This window comes from Bombus affinis, chromosome 13 (assembly GCF_024516045.1).
Source record: "Bombus affinis isolate iyBomAffi1 chromosome 13, iyBomAffi1.2, whole genome shotgun sequence".
Classification (NCBI taxonomy): Eukaryota; Metazoa; Arthropoda; class Insecta; order Hymenoptera; family Apidae; genus Bombus; species Bombus affinis.
In genome coordinates this window covers 8,102,643-8,120,211 of record NC_066356.1, presented here as the reverse complement: position 1 = coordinate 8,120,211, position 17,569 = coordinate 8,102,643, and the positions used below count along the sequence as shown (strand labels likewise).

Below are 17,569 nucleotides of genomic sequence, written 5' to 3'. Positions count from 1 at the left end.
ATGTAATATAGATTTTCATGATGTAACCTTCTCAAACGCAACATTAAGATTTATATTTATATATAAATATAAATATATAGATATAAATATATAAATATAAATATTAATTTATATTTAAATATAATTTAAATATAAATATTAATTTATATTTAAATATAATTTAAATATAAATATTAATTTATATTTAAATATAATTTAAATATAAATATTAATTTATATTTATATTAATTCAAAGTATGTTACTGAAGTAGAAATGTGTGGCCCTCAAAACTATAAAACAATTAGAACCTCCTTTGTTATGTACTAATATAAAGATTATTACTGTTAATAGTTTCATTATTTCACAGCCTGAAAGCTTTTAACATACTACTATTTTAACATACTTGTAGAGAAATAAGATGAATACTTTCTTATATATAAACTGAATTTATGTATATACAGTATTGAAATAAACATAAAAACCCACAATAAATCAAATTAATTTGAGTTCATTAAGAACTTTGAAAAAACAATATGTATTAAGATTATTTATAAAAGGTTTACTATACATTGTTCACAAGAGGTATCTATTCTATCTCTAGTTTATATCATTTAAATAAAATTTACAATCATAAATGTACACACAGAAATACTATCCGCCAAAAGTTTAGATTTCATATTTCAAAATAATATAATTTAGAATTAGTTTTTACAATATTTTATGGTGTACTAGTCATTATCTTCTCTCAGATTTATCTAATTGTCAAAAGTACGAATATGTATTCCAAACATGCAAAATTTCTAAAAGAAAACTCAAACGAAAATCTCTCTGTAATACTTCTGGAATAAAAATAATTAATGCTGTGTTTGAGAAAGCCTACGATATAATTTTAGTAACTTTATTAAACATATTTCAACGGTATCATTTGCATATGAGTAAAAGAATGAGAAAGGAGTTCTGCCAAGTTTTTGATAAAAATGAGGCTATAATTTTGTCAAATATAAAAGTTCCCTTGCGTTGAACAAAACTATTTCTTGTTTCAGAAAACAAAGAGTATGTACATTATATTATTTTCATATTTATCTATTAACATCTAAAATGATATTTATATCAAGAAATGAAGAAACATAACAACAGTCTGAAACTAATACGAAATTTATTATACCAAAAAGAAATGAACTACTCCTTATAAAGATTTAATGAAACACTGTGACTGTCTTGAATAATTGTGACTGTTCAAGTAGCAAGGAAACAAACGACTTAGAGAAATAAATTATAGTCTATTTCATGGTCAAAACAACTTGGTACTTGCAATGGAATTGTCACTGTTCCATTGTCATCGCTGTAACAGGCAACTGATCAGAGTATTTCTGCAATCTAGCCGTACCGCATTTCGTATTAACGAGCACGTAGTGTATGTTCAGTCTCCAGAAGGTAGACAGACATAGGCAAGGTAAAGTTAGCGAAGCCCCCAGTGACGTATTGGCGGCAACGGGGGTGCCAATAGCAGGCATCATGTCACTTCCATCGCTAATGAATTTGTTTTATTTGCCCGTACAAGCTGTTGTTGCTGTGGTTTACCATCGCAAGTTACATTTTCCACTCCATCCACCTTCATATCCAAATTTTCACTATAATCAATTATGGAATCATTGATAACAAATATTTTCAAAGTAGTCAAAGATACCAGATTTCTACTTATGTAGCTGAACAATGGATGTGCTTACCTATTACTATTAAGCGTAATTTCCCCGGACGTTGGGATTTGTTGCGCCTGACTCTGCGTCTGTTGTTGCTGCCTTGCGAGACTCGCCAATTTGCTCTGTGTGATAAAGCCAGGTAGCAGAGTGGACGGCGGATGTTTTTGTGGCAGAACTATCGTTGACTGATTATTCACAACGTGAGTGCTATTTGAAAGATTATTAGAGTTATTTATATGAGACAATGGCCCATTTTGATGCCCATTGCCAAAGTTTGTAATTGTTCCACTAGTTGTGGTACTTGCACTAAACACTCTGACTCCAGCACTACCACTGCCACAGCTACCGCCATTCCTATTATTCGTTGGACTAGTCAAGGATTTAGACAGAATGGAAACAGGATTGCTGTTGTTTGGTAATTGTCTATGTTGTTGCTGTTTAGACTGGTTCGACTGTGTCTCAGTAGCACCACTTATGCATTGCGTAGATACTACACTCGACGTTGTCGGTTGGTTGGTTGTACACGAGAAAGACGACGGGACTGTAGAACTCGTAGAAGTATTTACAACACTAAAACCACTACCACTGCACTGAGGCCGACTCTGTTGTGTTGCAGGCTGTGCCAAAAGACTGCTAGGTAGCGGAGTCACAACAAAATGTGAACTACCCAGTTCGTCTGTCCTCATGTCGTTAGAGTTATTATCCGATAGACCACTGATGCACGCACTACCGGTTATACTCGCAACGGCAAGATCAAAGTCCGATAGCGTATCCACCGAGAAATAATCAGCGATATTGAATTCTGATGTAAAAAGTGGTTCATCTCCTACACGCTCGGGCTCTACTTCCACACAGATAGATGTCGCTTCAGGTGGGAACGGGTATGGAAGCGGTTTCGATGGAGTTAACGTTGGCTCTATATCTGAGTCCGTATCACTACTTTCTTCACTTGGACTATGCACTGACACAGGTGGAGTCTTTGGTCGGAAGTGTAACCTTTATCACAGATAAATTTATAAATTAGTTTGTTTATTCTAAGATCAAATTTCTATGTCTTATCACTCAACATACCACTCCTTCTTGATTGGAATTGTTGGTGTGGCAGTTGTATCAGATTCCACTGGCTCCCGTTTTGGTTGATGTATTGTAAAATCTAGAGAAGACCACATATCATCCATATCGGTTGAACAGCGATCCAATATTACTCTGAAAGTGACATAATATTAAACGTTATTAAGAGATATCACTTTTATGTAGCTATTTCTAAATATTTAGATATCATACCTGCCACCTCGACCAATTCGTCGCCGCGCAAAACCAATACATCTCGGTACTGGTTTGCTGATACTGGTCAGTGCAAACCTATACTTCTTATCAGCCAAGCCCCCTTCACTTTTATCACACCAAGGCCAGTTTCCAAATCCACCTGATACAGGCTGCAAAGAGAAAATCTCTATATCTACAATCCTGAAAAAAAGAACTTTAAGACTATTTCCACACTTTTAAAATAATTTGTAGCGATTTTCATTGACACCCATGATACATTAAACAGCTTGTGTAAAATTAAACAATACATAGTCCTGTTTCAAATACATACAATATTTGCTATGCGTATGTCAGAACGAATTGTACATAGAAAATATAAATTTGGAACAACTTAGCAGCACTCACTGGTAGATAAGTGCTATTTCTATTTCGTCGGAAAGTGAATTGACCCTCATCAGCAGTGTCTTCATCATCGCGATCTGAAGGAACCGAGGGCTGAGAATGTGAATGAGATGGGAGCGGACTATCGTCGTCTGAACTTATTAGCGGGTCCAGCCCGCTTCCAAGAACACCAGGCCGACTTCCTCGACCACCTCCGCTACCTGTTCCACCCCGTACACCATTATCTTCCAAATTCCCTCCCCTGCTATCGGTTTTATGCTTTCGCTTCTTATATTGTCTTTTTTCTTTCCTGGGTACTACATCATCCTAAAATAAACAATAATGTATTGTCATTAGTAAAACTTCTTTTTCAATACCAGAGTAATATGGAACCTTAAAAAAGTACTTACTTTACTACAAACTTTATTTGCCCAATTTTGATGAACACCAAACTGATTCGTGAACAGTGGAGCAAAAGCAGGTCTTGGTGTCTTCAACGCTGATACTTCTGCCAATATTTGTCCGTTAAAGTCTTGTGCCTGATATCTGTAAAGTTCATTAATCATATAATATTCGTAATCTAATTCTATAAGAAGGGAAATATAAAGAAGTTAGAAGATCGTATCCATACCTTTTCTCATATACTTCAATTGTAAGATGCAAATGTTCTCGTTTGGTTTTCTCTCTTCTTTTAACCATTTCTAAAAGGGTAACTGCTCTACTGAGATCCCTACGGAGCTTCAGCATTTTTTCATAACTAGTTTCATCGTTTTTACGATGTTTACGCGTTTGCATTTTTTCCGTTCTACGTCTAAACGCTAAATAAGGATTATTGGCAGCTGAACCAAACCGATGCTCTGTTTTAACCGTTAATAGAAGAGGATGTTGCTGAGACAGAGAAAGGACACAATGATGTTAATAAAATTTTATCAGTAATTATTAACCACTACATATATAAAATGTAAAAGCGTACTGTTTTAAGACGCTTATTCAGCCAGTAATCAAACACAGCAACGATTAAATCATCATCCTCTTTCAGAAGTGCTTTAGCTTCGTTAAGAGTGACTACAGTTTGTCCTGAACTTTTCTCTAAACGATCCATCATTTCTTCAAATTGAAGAGGAGTTAAGTCCATCTTACGACTTTGTACTGCAACCCATTTTTCATCTTCTGAATCCATATCATAGTCTGGAATATCTTGTTCCATTGCAAAAGCTTCAGAAAAAACGCAAACAATTATTAAGTCTGTTATATATACAATAATATTAATCACTAAATATTAAAAATTGTTTATTATATTCTCTTACGTTGCATGTGTATAAGTTGACGAGGTAGCCTATAGTCAGCTGGATATATTTTATCATAAGCTTCCACATCTGTTAAATCAGTTACCTCAGGGGTAGGAATGATCAGACCTGTGCATATTGCTCTTTGCAAGTGATGTTCCTACACAAACAGTTAGTACAATAAATAACATGAAATTTGATAAAATATAAAATTACTTAAACTTTTGCTTTTTCATATGCTACTATAAGGAGGAATAAGAAAATTTAAATATTATGCACAAATCTATAATGTACAATGATATTTAATAATATGTTATATATGTTTGTAAAATAACATTTAAACATATATTTTAATGAAGGTCAATCAAATACAGTGAATATATTAATAAAATAAGAATAAAGCAGGAAATAATGAAAATGACATATTTAAAATCTATAAGCAGAGACAGCTAAATAACATGAAAATCATGCTACACAACATATCAATAGATACACATTATTAGCGTTGTTTCAATAAGATACCATTATTGTATATAATGACAACATACTATTAAGTGCTTATTGTTTACATATTTGGGAACAGAAAGAAACGATCATCATACAAAAATTATATTACTAAACATAATATGCTATAAAAAGAATGTAATAATTAGAAAAACTGAAAACTAACAAATTCTTGTACGTTGAACAGCAACGTTAAACCATCTATTTTGATTCCATCATTACTTTAGTATACAAAACTGACAGCTGTCAATAGTGACGTAACAAGGTGTACAGAAGTATGAGGAACAACAATAACATATAAAATATTTTTATCAATTACGTTTAACAATAAAAATAAGGAATTTCTAGACATAATAATGGTAAAGAAAGGTGCCATCTATCGGTTGTTTACGAAGATGTACATGAGAGTAAGATGGCGGACAGGGAAAACATGCTGGAAGAAGGTTGAACGTTCGACTTACACATTCCTCCTCCTTTTCCATGCCGCTGGGCATTTGGGGCACAGCACGATTAATGGCCGAGTAATCTGGCAGATCCGGTAGTTCCTCAGCCATATAAATCGGCATGGGCTTGGAAGCGTCCAGGGCACGGGCCCTGAACGACAGCTTGCTCATCCTGAGGCGGCTGGCTCGCGTGTTGACAACCGAGGTGGCTGGTGTCGAACCGTGAGACCAGTCGGGTCGGCTCGGGCCTCGGACTTAAGGAACGTGAACCTGACTGGGCCTGGTTGGGGGCCCTGCGGCCGTAATACCCGGCACAGAGAGCGCTCAGGGCCTCATCGTTCTCCGGCCATCGCGCTGGAACACGGTCACTCAGTCACCAAACGAGATATATCACTTCGAAAACATGTTTGCGTGACACGGTCCCTGCTCAAAGCCATCATGGCCGACGCACAGCCATTTAACACGTTCAGCTCGAGCAGTTCCGCGATGCGACGTGCGCCGCGCGGGAATCGGCTTGCTACCGCCACCGGTCGACTCACGAGCGTCTATTGGATGCTTCGCGTTTCCCTTTGTTATAAGCCTCGTTCACACTCCCTTCAATTTACCAGAGTGTTTAAAACTTTATCGAATCAAATATCTTTCAAAATATTTGTCAGTTTATAATAATATTCGAATTAAATGCTACACATACATTTTGTTAGTTTTCAGAAATGTATATCTCGTTTCTGCGACATTGTCTGGTGGCGTCGAAATTTTTAAGGCTTTCTTAACCTATCACTCTATATGTTATAAAAATAAATCAAAGACTTTTTAATTATATGGTATCGTTAAAAAGTAAACATGAATAAATGTTTGGTTACATGTTTGCAGCAAAAAATTTTATATGTGTATTTTTTAATAGTACTTAGGTTGACATTTTTTCATCGCGTTATGAAAACATAGATTTAAAAAAATGGAATTAATTGTAAGATTTACATTTATATATTTGATAGTAACTTAGAAGAATTAATGGTGATAAGATTTAATTATACTTTCTGGTATCACGATAGCATTTACATACATTTACGTTTTGTATTTTAAGTGACTTTAATTTGCGCACGCGTCGCATATGCGAGGATATTTTAAATTTTAAATCTTTCACGGAGTGCAAGAATTGGAAATTAGTTGATATTATTAGATGATATTGTTTATTCTTTTTATTTACAATTTCGATATTAAAATGAAGCACAATTTAATTTAACTAGATATCTTTCTAATACACTCTAACTTTTAATAATACAAAAAGATATTTTCGCTATTGGAATTTCCTCATATAATGTAAACAGAAAACAGAGTTCGAACAATCTTAACAATAATATTACTATTATATTGTGGAAACTAGTAAAGTAAAAATAAAATGGAAAATGTAAATAAAAAAGTATAAATATTAATATCTTCCGTTTGAACGGAAATTTAGGTTAGATGTATTGGTGCAACATGTCGAAGCAACAAATCTAAAGTTAGATATTAATTCCATTAATTTGAAATCAGTTATAGCGATGGTTGATCGTAGAATATTTTATTTAATTGAAGGAATCTTTTGTTGAAGTTAAATCATATTCCCGCGTATCGACATGACGCAGAGTATTGCAATTCTTTCTGTGATTCCTAGGTTATCTTACCATCTTCGAATTCAACTTCCAAACTTAACAATATTTGATGTTTTGTCAGGTATTACTTTTGACATACACTTTCTTTCATATCCGTAGAGCTCGTAATTTTTTAGCTCAAGAGACCTTTTCGCAGCAAGCACGTGTTAAAACGCACTACTACTACGACATGCTGAGTACTGTATTTGCGCATTTGGGTTTCAGATATTGGCGGAAAATCCACCCAATTTAAATTTTCAATACATTTTTCTAATACATCTTACAACTTACGCGTAATAATTTCTTAATCTTTTATTGCAGAAGACTTAAAGATAACATTTACCCGTGTTTTTGTTCTTAAAAACATTAATTATACAATATGAATATGTCTCTTCATAGACTTAAAAACTCGTTTTTTTTTTTCTTTCAGATAAATTTGATACACTGTCAAAATTACAAAGTGCAGATACAGTTGTAGGTGATTGCAATTTGTTTTTACCATATACAGGTAAGTTACCATCTGTAAAACGGGCACTAACAACATGGGCTGGTATCAAATCACTAGCTTCAAATCTGAGAGATAAAAAGATAAAAATTATGCAGTTGCACGTTTCTTAGACAAAAGTCTAGCTTCAGCTATGTCCGAGTATGTAATTACACATATCTTTATTTTTGAATGTGATCAGAGACAGCAATTATCAAAATCAAAAAGATGAAGAGTGGATAACAGATGGGAAAATTTCTGATCACAAACTTATTTGTGATTTGTTTGGAGTATTCTACGTTTAAGAAATATTGAGAAGACAAGTAATTATATTATGAAGTGTTTTTTGTTATTAGTGGTATAAATATTAGTTAACTTTATATAAAGATATTTTTAATTTTTGAAGTTGCAGAAAAATTAAAAATGTTTGGAACCACCATATGGGAAGTGACGAGAACACCACTTAAAGAGAACTTAAATTATCTTGATGAACATAGAACAATTGCACATTTATCTGAAATGCTCACAAATTGTGATTATATTATTAATGTTTTGCCATCTACATCTAGTACTCTAGGTTTGTTAAACAGAAATATATTACAGAATTGTAAAAATCATGGCAATGTTCTTATCAATATAGGTTGAGGTATAATAATTAAAGAGATAGAGATATTAAGAGAGATTAAAAAGATATTAAACGCATTTGAGCAACAATGGATTTCAGGAACAATTTTAGATGTTTTTACAGAAGAACCATTGCCAAAAGAAAGTAAATTGTGAACATTAACACAAGTAATTACATACATACATTAATTAAAACTGAATCCAATTTTCTCTTACTAATATATTAGAAAATAATAGGAAATATTTTTATGCAGGTTATCATTATACCATATATCTCAGGTGTAAATCATGCTAAAGATGTAGCAAAATATTTTGTTTAAAATTATCAAAGATATATTAAAAGTGCAAAATTGCAAAATATAGCAAATTTACAAGATGGTTATTAAGTACTTGAATAGTTTAACTATACATAGAATTTTGTATCAAATTTTTAGATATTGTTGATTCAGTATAAAATTAACATAAATGTAGGTAATTATTATAATTTATAAATAAGAAAATAGCTGCTCCAATAATTTATTATGTATGACAGTATATTACTTACATAAAATATTTTTTAAAAATAATTACTTTGTATCTTCAATAGCTGAACTTGGTTTCAAACCTCGTATACTGAGATCATAAACCACTTCTTCTACCTTTTTAACCGTATATTTTAAGCCATCAAAACGTTTTCTTAGAGAATCATTTTTCAAATTTAAGAGTCTAAAGCCTGCACTTAGATCATTTATAAATCGTGCTATTTCTATAGGTCGATTATAATTACCACTAGTGACACTATTTACAGCAAAACGACTCTGAAATATAATATTTAAATAAGTAATTACAACAGATGTGTTATACAATATGCATACCAATTCTGCAGACAATTGTAATAGTCCCATTAGGTAGTCTTCTAAGTCCAAATGGAAACCATCCTCTCTATCATTACTAACTACATGTACAGTATCGAAATATATTAGATACAAGTAAATGAAAGAAATTTCTTTAAACAATTACATACCTCCTAACATTTCTGCAGCGGTGTCTTTGCTTAGTAGAACTTTAATTTCTAAATATATTATTAAGGATGCTAAGAAACATAATTTTTGTGTGACAAAACGCCATTGATCATGATATTTGTAATACTGATTTTTTGGCACGACATCTGCAAGTTTTGCATAGTTTTTACGTACATCTTCAAACAATGCCCTTGACGTTGCACAATATTCAGATACAACTGCAAATAAAAAAATAATAACTACTTTGATAATTTCGTGATTCATTAAACACACATACTTAAGTTTTCTTTAAAGTTATCTTCGTTATGTATGTTTTGCAATATCATCAAAATGTCCCTGGAGTTCTTTTCAAGTTCTCTTACAATAGCACGGATTTCCTTTAGCATGAAAAGAATTTTAATCACTTTTTATACATAGTATGTCCTTAATTAATATTAAAATACGTTACTTCAAAAAATTTACAATGGTAAAAAACAAAAAAGGGTTAATGTATATTAACCTAAAACATGTACAAAATGAACATAAGGATAAACATGTATTTAAAAAGAAATAATTCATTTTGTTTATAACTATGAATTAATCAATAGGAATAAAATTTATTTAAAGTAGTAGTACAATTATTTAGCATTTACGTTATCTTGTCACATAATTTCAATATTAGTAAGATATTATTAGGATATACCTCACGCGATACTTCTTCGTTGACTAAGTAAGTCTGAAAAGAATTAAAGATTTCTGCTATTCTATCACCCATATTTCTCGTTATTTCTTGTAAAGTACAATGTACTTTAAAGACAATGTACGTTAGTATTTGAGCAAAACACTTAATAACAATTCGATATATATACACACGATAGTAAACAATTCATACGATAGATGGCATCATTGTAATTATCAAATTCCAAATTTTGAAAATTTATTCGTTGTAAAATATAAATATAGTTAATCATAATTTGCTGCTTTATACTTTCATCTTATTTTTGTAAAAAAAATCCAAAATGAATTCTGACACAGTATAAATAAAAACTTAATATTTATTTTTTCCTCGTTTTTTTTGTTAATAATGAGTAATTCCAAGAAACATCATAAATTAAATACCAGACAAGAAAATAAATTATTATTGCGGCACTCTATCAATTATTGTAGTACTGTATACATTATCGCAATTTACTTGTCATACTTTGTCTGGCTACGTACTTCCATCTTCTACTAGAATTCCTTAAAAGTATATACTACATAACTCCTCCGTGTTGTTCGCTAGTTGTTCGTACGAAGAATATCGAAAACCTAGACAAGAAGAGGCTAGTATTGGTATAAATATTGATATTAGTAGCATCTTACAAGGAATTTTATTCTCATTGTAAATTGAACATTCAACATGTCGATATTGTCCAGCAAGTACATGTACAACTATATAAATAATACGATTAATGTTAAATAATATAAATTCCGATCAATTAACAGGATACATTATATGAATATAGAAAAGGAAATAATCGTTTAATATAAGGATAGTATAGAGTCGCGATAGCGGTTTGCACAGGTCGGGAACCGAGTCCGTAAGCGCGCAAGCTGTAAGCTGCAAGGTCTCGCGCGGTATATAAATAGAAACCAGTAGGTCCTGCTGTGAAGTCGAGGAAGGTGGTTGGAATTCTACAGGATGCCTCTACGTAGCTCGTAGAGGATACCTCAGGGAATCTGCGGGCGTGTCATTGATCCCGATACACGCGTTCAAGTATCCGAACGAGACTGGCTTTATTGAAAAGTTCACGCCCACGTTTATGAACTCGCAAGAGCTGCGAGCTGCGATCAACTTTACTAGGAATTCCTGAATAAATCTGCTTGATACAAATAACGAAAGGATTTTCTAATATTAATATTGAAAATCTCTAAATTCATTTCTACCGATCAGACGCTTAATCCTCTGGAAGTTAAGCATTGCATTAAATACGAACAAAAAACAGAAAAGCGGAACAATAACAGAAGAAGTTAGAATTTACATAGTAATGCCGAATAATTGGAGATATCTATGTAAATCTGTATATGCGTTTCACACCATTTTAAATCACCATGAAAGATTCAAAAGAATAAATGTCCTTGTTGGCAAACGTCCTTCAAGCTTGAACATCTTCACACTTCATCTACGATATTCGAAAGTCTCGGTATTATAATAGAATCAATGGCCAGGAAGTTGTACAATCTACAAGTACCGATGCGCTCTATTAGTCTGAACTTATTATTGTCACAGATTCAACTTCAAGATACGCGTCTTACAAAATAAATTATCGCCAAAATCTATCGCTAACTTCTTATTGAATTGTTTTGCCATTTTATCGTATCATATTATTTTATCATATTTATGTTTTTACCAATAATAACGTTATACACAAGTATCGAATAACAATAGCAATAAGTGCAAATTTCAATACAATCTTTCAACCAATGAGTTGTCCACAACACGACAACATCTTCTAGCAATAGTAATTGCATTTCATTTGTTAAAATGATGATTTTTGTGCCCGATATGTAAAAGAGTTTGCATCGGTGTGTATCAACACGCAAGTGCGAGCAAATGGATCGAAGAGGATCCTGTCGAGGAGAAAGGAAACGGCGAAGACGAAGAAGAAGAAGCAGAAGGCTGGTCGACGATGATCCGTTAAACTTGCATTCCTCAAGGCGCCAATCTTAATAAAATCTTGGTACCGTAGGCTATTGCAGAATTTTTGGTACCATGTGCTCCGCGTGTACAATTTATTTTTAGTCGTATAATCTTATCTTCCGATGGAAGATTATGCCTTAAGTGTAGTTTTGAAATATATTTTACTAGAACTAATACATCGAAAAGTTTATTTCCCATTCGAGTTGAAGAAGGAATTATTAGAAAATTCTGCACACCGAATGGAATTCGATTTGACAGGACATCTTCTGATGTTGAGGAGAACATCAGTGGAAATTAAAACATCCGTATACTTGGCTCGTCTCGAGTCGAGAATAAATTGCGATAATTACAGCATGATATATATATATATATAAGTTGTCGTGAAACGAGGTTCAAGCATTTGGCAAATTTCACGATTAATATTCACGCCTTTTCGCGTTACTGTCACGACTGTTATACGAAGCGTAAGAGGAATCTAGTAGCTGCTCAATATTTGTACGTTAAACAGGTTTTCTTGTTCGTTTTCGTCGCGGTAATGTCAATACACTGATAGAGATACGCAAATACGAATACACCAGCAACAAAGGGAATCGTTCGATTCCTACAGCGTCCTTATCAAATACGAAACAATATTTTTAAATCATATTGCTTCCTCTTCGCTTGTGTCGTGATTACTTGTATCGTATACGATATGTAACGTGACGAAGAGAATAAAAACGTTGCATTTGTGGATCGTATTGAAATTAAGCAGGCAATATTATACAAGAGACAAACTCATTTAGAAGCCATGCGAGCCAAGCAAGCTGACTACGTCGATGTGAGCAACAGTTAATGTTCAGCATACACACGACACAAGTGAAATGCATCAGCATAAATGTCAGGGTCATCTGCATACACAGCAGACTTTCAGACATACATCGATTAAGCGTCGATGTTGTTACTAGATTAATATCTCTAGATATTAAACTAAAGAGGTATGAAAGAATAGTACGCGCTACTAAATCAAACTGATAAAAATGTAGGAATTAAAAGATAAGACAGCCTGTTTTGATTCGTACGATCACAAAAGGAGGGCTTTATATGGGTGGCGCCGTGTTAAAGAAATGCCCCCGGGCACTACCTTTTTACGTCACTGCTGGAGAATTTCCTACCCACTGGCTGATCGCCATTGCGAATCACAGTACCGGCATAATATCGAACCGTTAAGAGCCGAGAGCACAACGGAAGAATCCATGGAATCCAAATAAACGTCTGGAAATTATATCGTGCAGTCTTTGCAATATTAGGAGACATGTATCGCGAGGAGACGCGAGTCGAATATCAATCACTTAAGAAAAACCATATGCGCTGCAGCACATTTTACAACCTGCTTCCAACTTTTGACGTTAAGATCTTCCTTTTAATCATACTTCTATGCAGAGATGTACCGATGGATATTGGTATTATTCCACGCGGTTGGTATCATGTTTCCTGCGAGTTTCTTGACTGATAATCTTTGGAATGTAATATCGTTAATCTGCGGCGAATAGACAAGAATGTGAAAATTATTATTTGAAAATTGGAGAAATAAAGATTAGAAAATAAAAATAGAAAAATCCTGGCACTGTCAGCCAGACTTAAACTGGGCGAAGATTCGAATCATGGGACATCTCGTATGAATATCCTGTAATAAAATTGATATCTTTTAGATGATATTTTTGTACAATTAATGATCAACGGTAACTTGAGCGTCGATGTAAATGAAGGAAAATAGAAAATAAGGAATTAAGAGACAATTTTCTGCAGAAACATATCAAAGGACACCAGTACTTCGCGTTCAGACACAAGAAGCAAAACATATCGGCAGGGAACCAACAGGTTTGACTTGCCGGACTAGTTAATAAATTACCGTAGTCCGCCGCCATCTTAATCTTCGAAGTTGCAAATGAGAATTCGGAATTCTGAACACCAATTGCGAAATAAAGTCTCACGATGACTGCAGGCTGGTACTATATGCAAGAGGATAAAACAGTTTCTATGTTTTCTGTGTTTATAAAACACTTTCCATGGAAGAAATATGACCATCCAATTGATCCTCTTCTATAGATTAATCAATGTCTCGCGCAATTGTTATGGAAATTGATGTTTCACGAAGAATTCACAGAATTGCTGTATGGAGAACTCGTTTAAAGATTTCTGTAGTGCTAAAAGAACTTATGGATCACTGACAATCATTATGAGAGGGTTGCACGAACTATGTCTTGTTCAATTTTCTCTATTTTGCGTGAAATTTCGCTTTCCTTCGCAGGTTTAAAATCTATCCTCTGCATACCCTAGACGAAAATTGCGAACACATCGATACCGTAAGAAATTGATAAAATCATTAACGCCTTTAAGTTATTGTTGTTTTATGTTACATATAACTTGCGCATAATGTGCATGCATTTTTCGCGCATCTGAAACGGCCACAAATAGCATAAACATGTACATTAGCGATGCAGCTGGGTAAGTGGGTAGGCTCACGTAGTTCGTACGACCTTCATAAAAACTCGTCGATCAGAGATTGCCGGGAATGTTGAGTGAGAACTCGCCGTCTACGGGGTGGCGAATAAAAAAGTAAGCGCCTACCTTGGCAAACAAGACACCGACGCTAACTACCATGCCAAGTAAATGACAGTGCAATGATGAAGATAAAAAGAGATGCTAACTGTGCGAGGAAACGTACTATGCCGAAACAAATATGTATGTCTACGACATCGTCACGGTTGGGTCTTGCTGCGAAAAAAAACAGATCTCCGTTTATAGATCGAACAGATTGAAACAAGGCTATAATTTGTGGACACCGTTCTCCTTTATTTCCGTTAGCGCATTGTTCCTCTCCGGACAATGTAATTCTAAAAAAAAAAAAAGAAAAATATACAGATAGAGAAATAATTAAGAAACGAGGAGAAACCTTTTTAACTTTCCTTACAGCAAAACATCGAACGTTGATCGATTAAAAAAATTTATCGAACAGAAGAAAATCATGTAACTGGCGCAGCGCAGCGGTTGCATTGAAATTCACTGATATATTAAAGTTCCAGCGATTTCCCGAGGATTCAAGGTTTATGCGAGAGAAAGACGGAGACAAAGAGCAGTCCATAGGTTAAGTCCCCACCAGAGAGGCCCCGTGGAAAGATGCTGGCCGCTCTCACGTGGTTAACGCACGTAGATACATATATTATCCTGGCGCGCGCACACCTTGGCCTCCCGTGGTTCGGCGGTTAGTGGTTAGTGGGTGCACAGGTTGCCGATGTGCGCACACACCGTGCATGGCGTCAAGGTATGCCATCGCACTGGCCAATCCGGTGCCACGTATACCAATCACCGTTTTCGTTAGCCGCTTCCTTGCACTTTACCTTTCGAGAGACACGTGAGTTTTCACTGTCTTTTCCGACTTATTGGCAGACTTCTTTCGGTCAGCATACCGATGACTTTTTCTTTCCGTTTCGCGTGACTGTCTGTGACGCGGCTAGTACCAGTGCAATGTGCGATGACACGCGGGAAAAGCCAGGATCGTCGGAAAGATCCTACAACGAATAGAATACATTTGCGAATATTAATCAGCGTGATGTTCACCCAAGTGGGAAATTATTATCAATTCCGTTCCATTGACGACTTTGCGTGGACACTGAGAGTGCACAACAGCTTTGCCACGAGTGCAGTGCAGACGACGCGTTTAATATTTACGAGTTTATACGGTGTGAAACCATACAAAGAACTCCAGTTCCAGATAAATAAGAAAACTTTTCTTCTGGTGAACGTTCAGGATCCGGTTGAGCGACTGTGCAGGTCGTAGCCGTGACGAAACGTCGACATAGACGGTGTTTCATTTATTTCTCAGAGACGGTGATGTGGAGCAGCTTCATTTCATAGCGCGCGGATACCACAGGAGAAAGTGAAACATTCGGAAATACGAAATAACCAGCCTCCCTCGATGATCCCGACTTCGTGTAACCGCGCTGGTCGGACATTGCACGTGCGGTCGTTGAAGTCTCCACGCCTCTGCTTGGTTCTCGCATTGAAGTTTCTCGAGGACATTTCTCTCTGAAAGTGAACGAGTAATTCGATATCAGTGCGAATTGATCAGTTGATCGAATTCTTCCTGCGAATGTTGAAGCCGTACGAAAGCATTGCTGAAAGTGCACCGATAGATTCGATATTGTTGCCTTCCTTTTTTTTTTGTTCTCCGTATCAATTAACAACTTGGACAACCGAAGAATAATGACTTTGGTTTATTTGTTGCATTATAAAAAAATTACATAAAATGGAACGATAATTCTATGCAGATTAATGCAAGGTGATTGAGTAAAAAGTGCGACAAGGGGAAAAGAGATTGAACGTTAAGAGACGGCTGGAGAAGAGAACGCTAAGAGACAGGAGGGAGGGGCAAAGGATAGAGAACGTGGAGGTAGAAGAAGAACAAGAAGTGAAAACATTTAAACGAAGGAGGCCTTCGTATTATTGCTACGGGAGGAGGACCTGTGTTGCGAGAGAGGCGGGAACATGCCTAACGATTTGAATACCAAATCGCTGCTCTTGTGCAATTCCTTTGCCTTTTTTTTATTCCCTCCCAGTCCCTACGACCTCTTCACATCTACCTGCGTGCCTCGCGTATTTTTAGGCATGACACGCTTTCTTTGTGCCGTCCGGGGCTCTGTTGCAAAAAGAGCTCCCTCGAAAGACCTGCATATGCCAACAAGATTGACTTTTCCTTTATGGCCAATCGCATGGAAAACGAAATAATAATTGGTATAATTGAATTTAAAGACAAAGTGATTAAACTTGAAAAAGGAAAATATACCTGACAGGTTATTTTCATAAAAGAATTTATTTCGAATATGACATAACACGAAAAAGTACATAAGGAAAATTCGCGTAGCAAAATACTTACGAGATGAGGATGTGATGTTTGTTTCCACGGGACAGAGTAACTTGATTTAGCCTCTCCTAGGCTTTGTCTGTATATAAAGAACGGAGACATAGCCTAGAATAGGTTAGGTCAGGGCTCGTTCGACACGATTATCTTCGTACTACTCTTCTTATGTCGAGGACACACGCAAGGTCAAGCTCAAGGTCAATAATCGGCAGGAAATATCAAGGGAACGTTGCAGGTATAGACAATACTTCTTTAAACATTTGCATCTACTACAATTAATAATGATTTGTTTGGTTTCTAACTAATAATTATTGAAAGTATAAACTATTGTTCTGCATTATACGTTTGTCTTGTTTATAAAAGAGTAACTATTTGTACCTTATTAACTAGCCACGATGTATGATACATTTATGTGTTTTAATAATCCTCCATATTTGTTTTGTGGGAGAATTAAAAAATTGTTATTAATAAAATTGATCGATAAATGACTTTCTTCAAAACCTGCCGTCGATATAGAAGAAAATATTCTCTATACCGACATATCGATTCTTTACCTTTTTCCATCGATACAAATGGCGGATCAGCAACAACTATAGTTACAATCTCCCGCTAACTTTTGTATAGTTTAAAATCGTCTGAAAAATTAGAGAAAGAATTATTGCAATTATGAGGTAAGTAATCATTCAATAAATATGATTGAACAAATCGACGAACTT

The 17,569-nt window shown here is 34.9% G+C and overlaps 3 protein-coding genes across 4 annotated transcripts in view; 1 reads left to right on the top strand and 2 right to left on the bottom strand.

Moving 5' to 3' along the window:
• Positions 1 to 867: 867 nt before the first annotated feature.
• On the bottom strand, positions 868 to 6,101 carry LOC126922899 (enhancer of polycomb homolog 1). Its single transcript, XM_050735835.1, has 10 exons — positions 5,579 to 6,101; positions 4,635 to 4,773; positions 4,301 to 4,542; positions 3,959 to 4,215; positions 3,738 to 3,873; positions 3,352 to 3,654; positions 2,965 to 3,116; positions 2,752 to 2,886; positions 1,708 to 2,676; positions 868 to 1,611 (listed from the first exon to the last, which is right to left on the bottom strand). The coding sequence occupies exons 1-10, from the start codon at positions 5,729 to 5,731 to the stop codon at positions 1,494 to 1,496; spliced, it is 2,604 nt and encodes an 867-aa protein (XP_050591792.1). The 5' UTR covers positions 5,732 to 6,101; the 3' UTR covers positions 868 to 1,493.
• A 910-nt stretch (positions 6,102 to 7,011) lies between these two features.
• Positions 7,012 to 8,682, top strand: LOC126922936 (glyoxylate/hydroxypyruvate reductase A-like). Its single transcript, XM_050735907.1, is given in 7 exon segments — positions 7,012 to 7,270; positions 7,619 to 7,779; positions 7,782 to 7,883; positions 7,885 to 7,957; positions 7,960 to 7,995; positions 8,079 to 8,464; positions 8,551 to 8,682. Coding segments are annotated over 7 exon segments (987 nt in total). The 5' UTR covers positions 7,012 to 7,173.
• Positions 8,683 to 8,796: 114 nt separating this feature from the next.
• The window catches only part of LOC126922945 (translin), a 37,542-nt gene continuing 28,769 nt past the window's right edge, over positions 8,797 to 17,569 (bottom strand). The window contains exons 2-6 of one of the 2 annotated variants that reach the window (XM_050735915.1): positions 9,980 to 10,077; positions 9,575 to 9,674; positions 9,300 to 9,515; positions 9,151 to 9,230; positions 8,797 to 9,093 (exon numbers count right to left, since the gene is read on the bottom strand). In XM_050735915.1, the coding sequence (XP_050591872.1) occupies positions 8,863 to 9,093; positions 9,151 to 9,230; positions 9,300 to 9,515; positions 9,575 to 9,674; positions 9,980 to 10,051 (699 nt within the window). In that variant the 5' untranslated portion in view covers positions 10,052 to 10,077 and the 3' untranslated portion in view covers positions 8,797 to 8,862. Of the gene's footprint in view, positions 9,094 to 9,150; positions 9,231 to 9,299; positions 9,516 to 9,574; positions 9,797 to 9,979; positions 10,138 to 17,569 lie in introns of those variants that run through there. The other variant, XM_050735916.1, reaches the window with a different exon arrangement.

Bases quoted from the DNA above. Each gene is read 5' to 3' on its own strand.
- LOC126922899 (XM_050735835.1), bottom strand. From the start codon at position 5,731: ATGAGCAAGCTGTCGTTCAGGGCCCGTGCCCTGGACGCTTCCAAGCCC. The intron at 4,543-4,634 runs GTAAGAGAATAT...TTTTTTCTGAAG, and splicing joins TCAACTTATACACATGCAAC to CTTTTGCAATGGAACAAGAT. The intron at 2,887-2,964 runs GTATGATATCTA...TGTCACTTTCAG, and splicing joins CGAATTGGTCGAGGTGGCAG to AGTAATATTGGATCGCTGTT.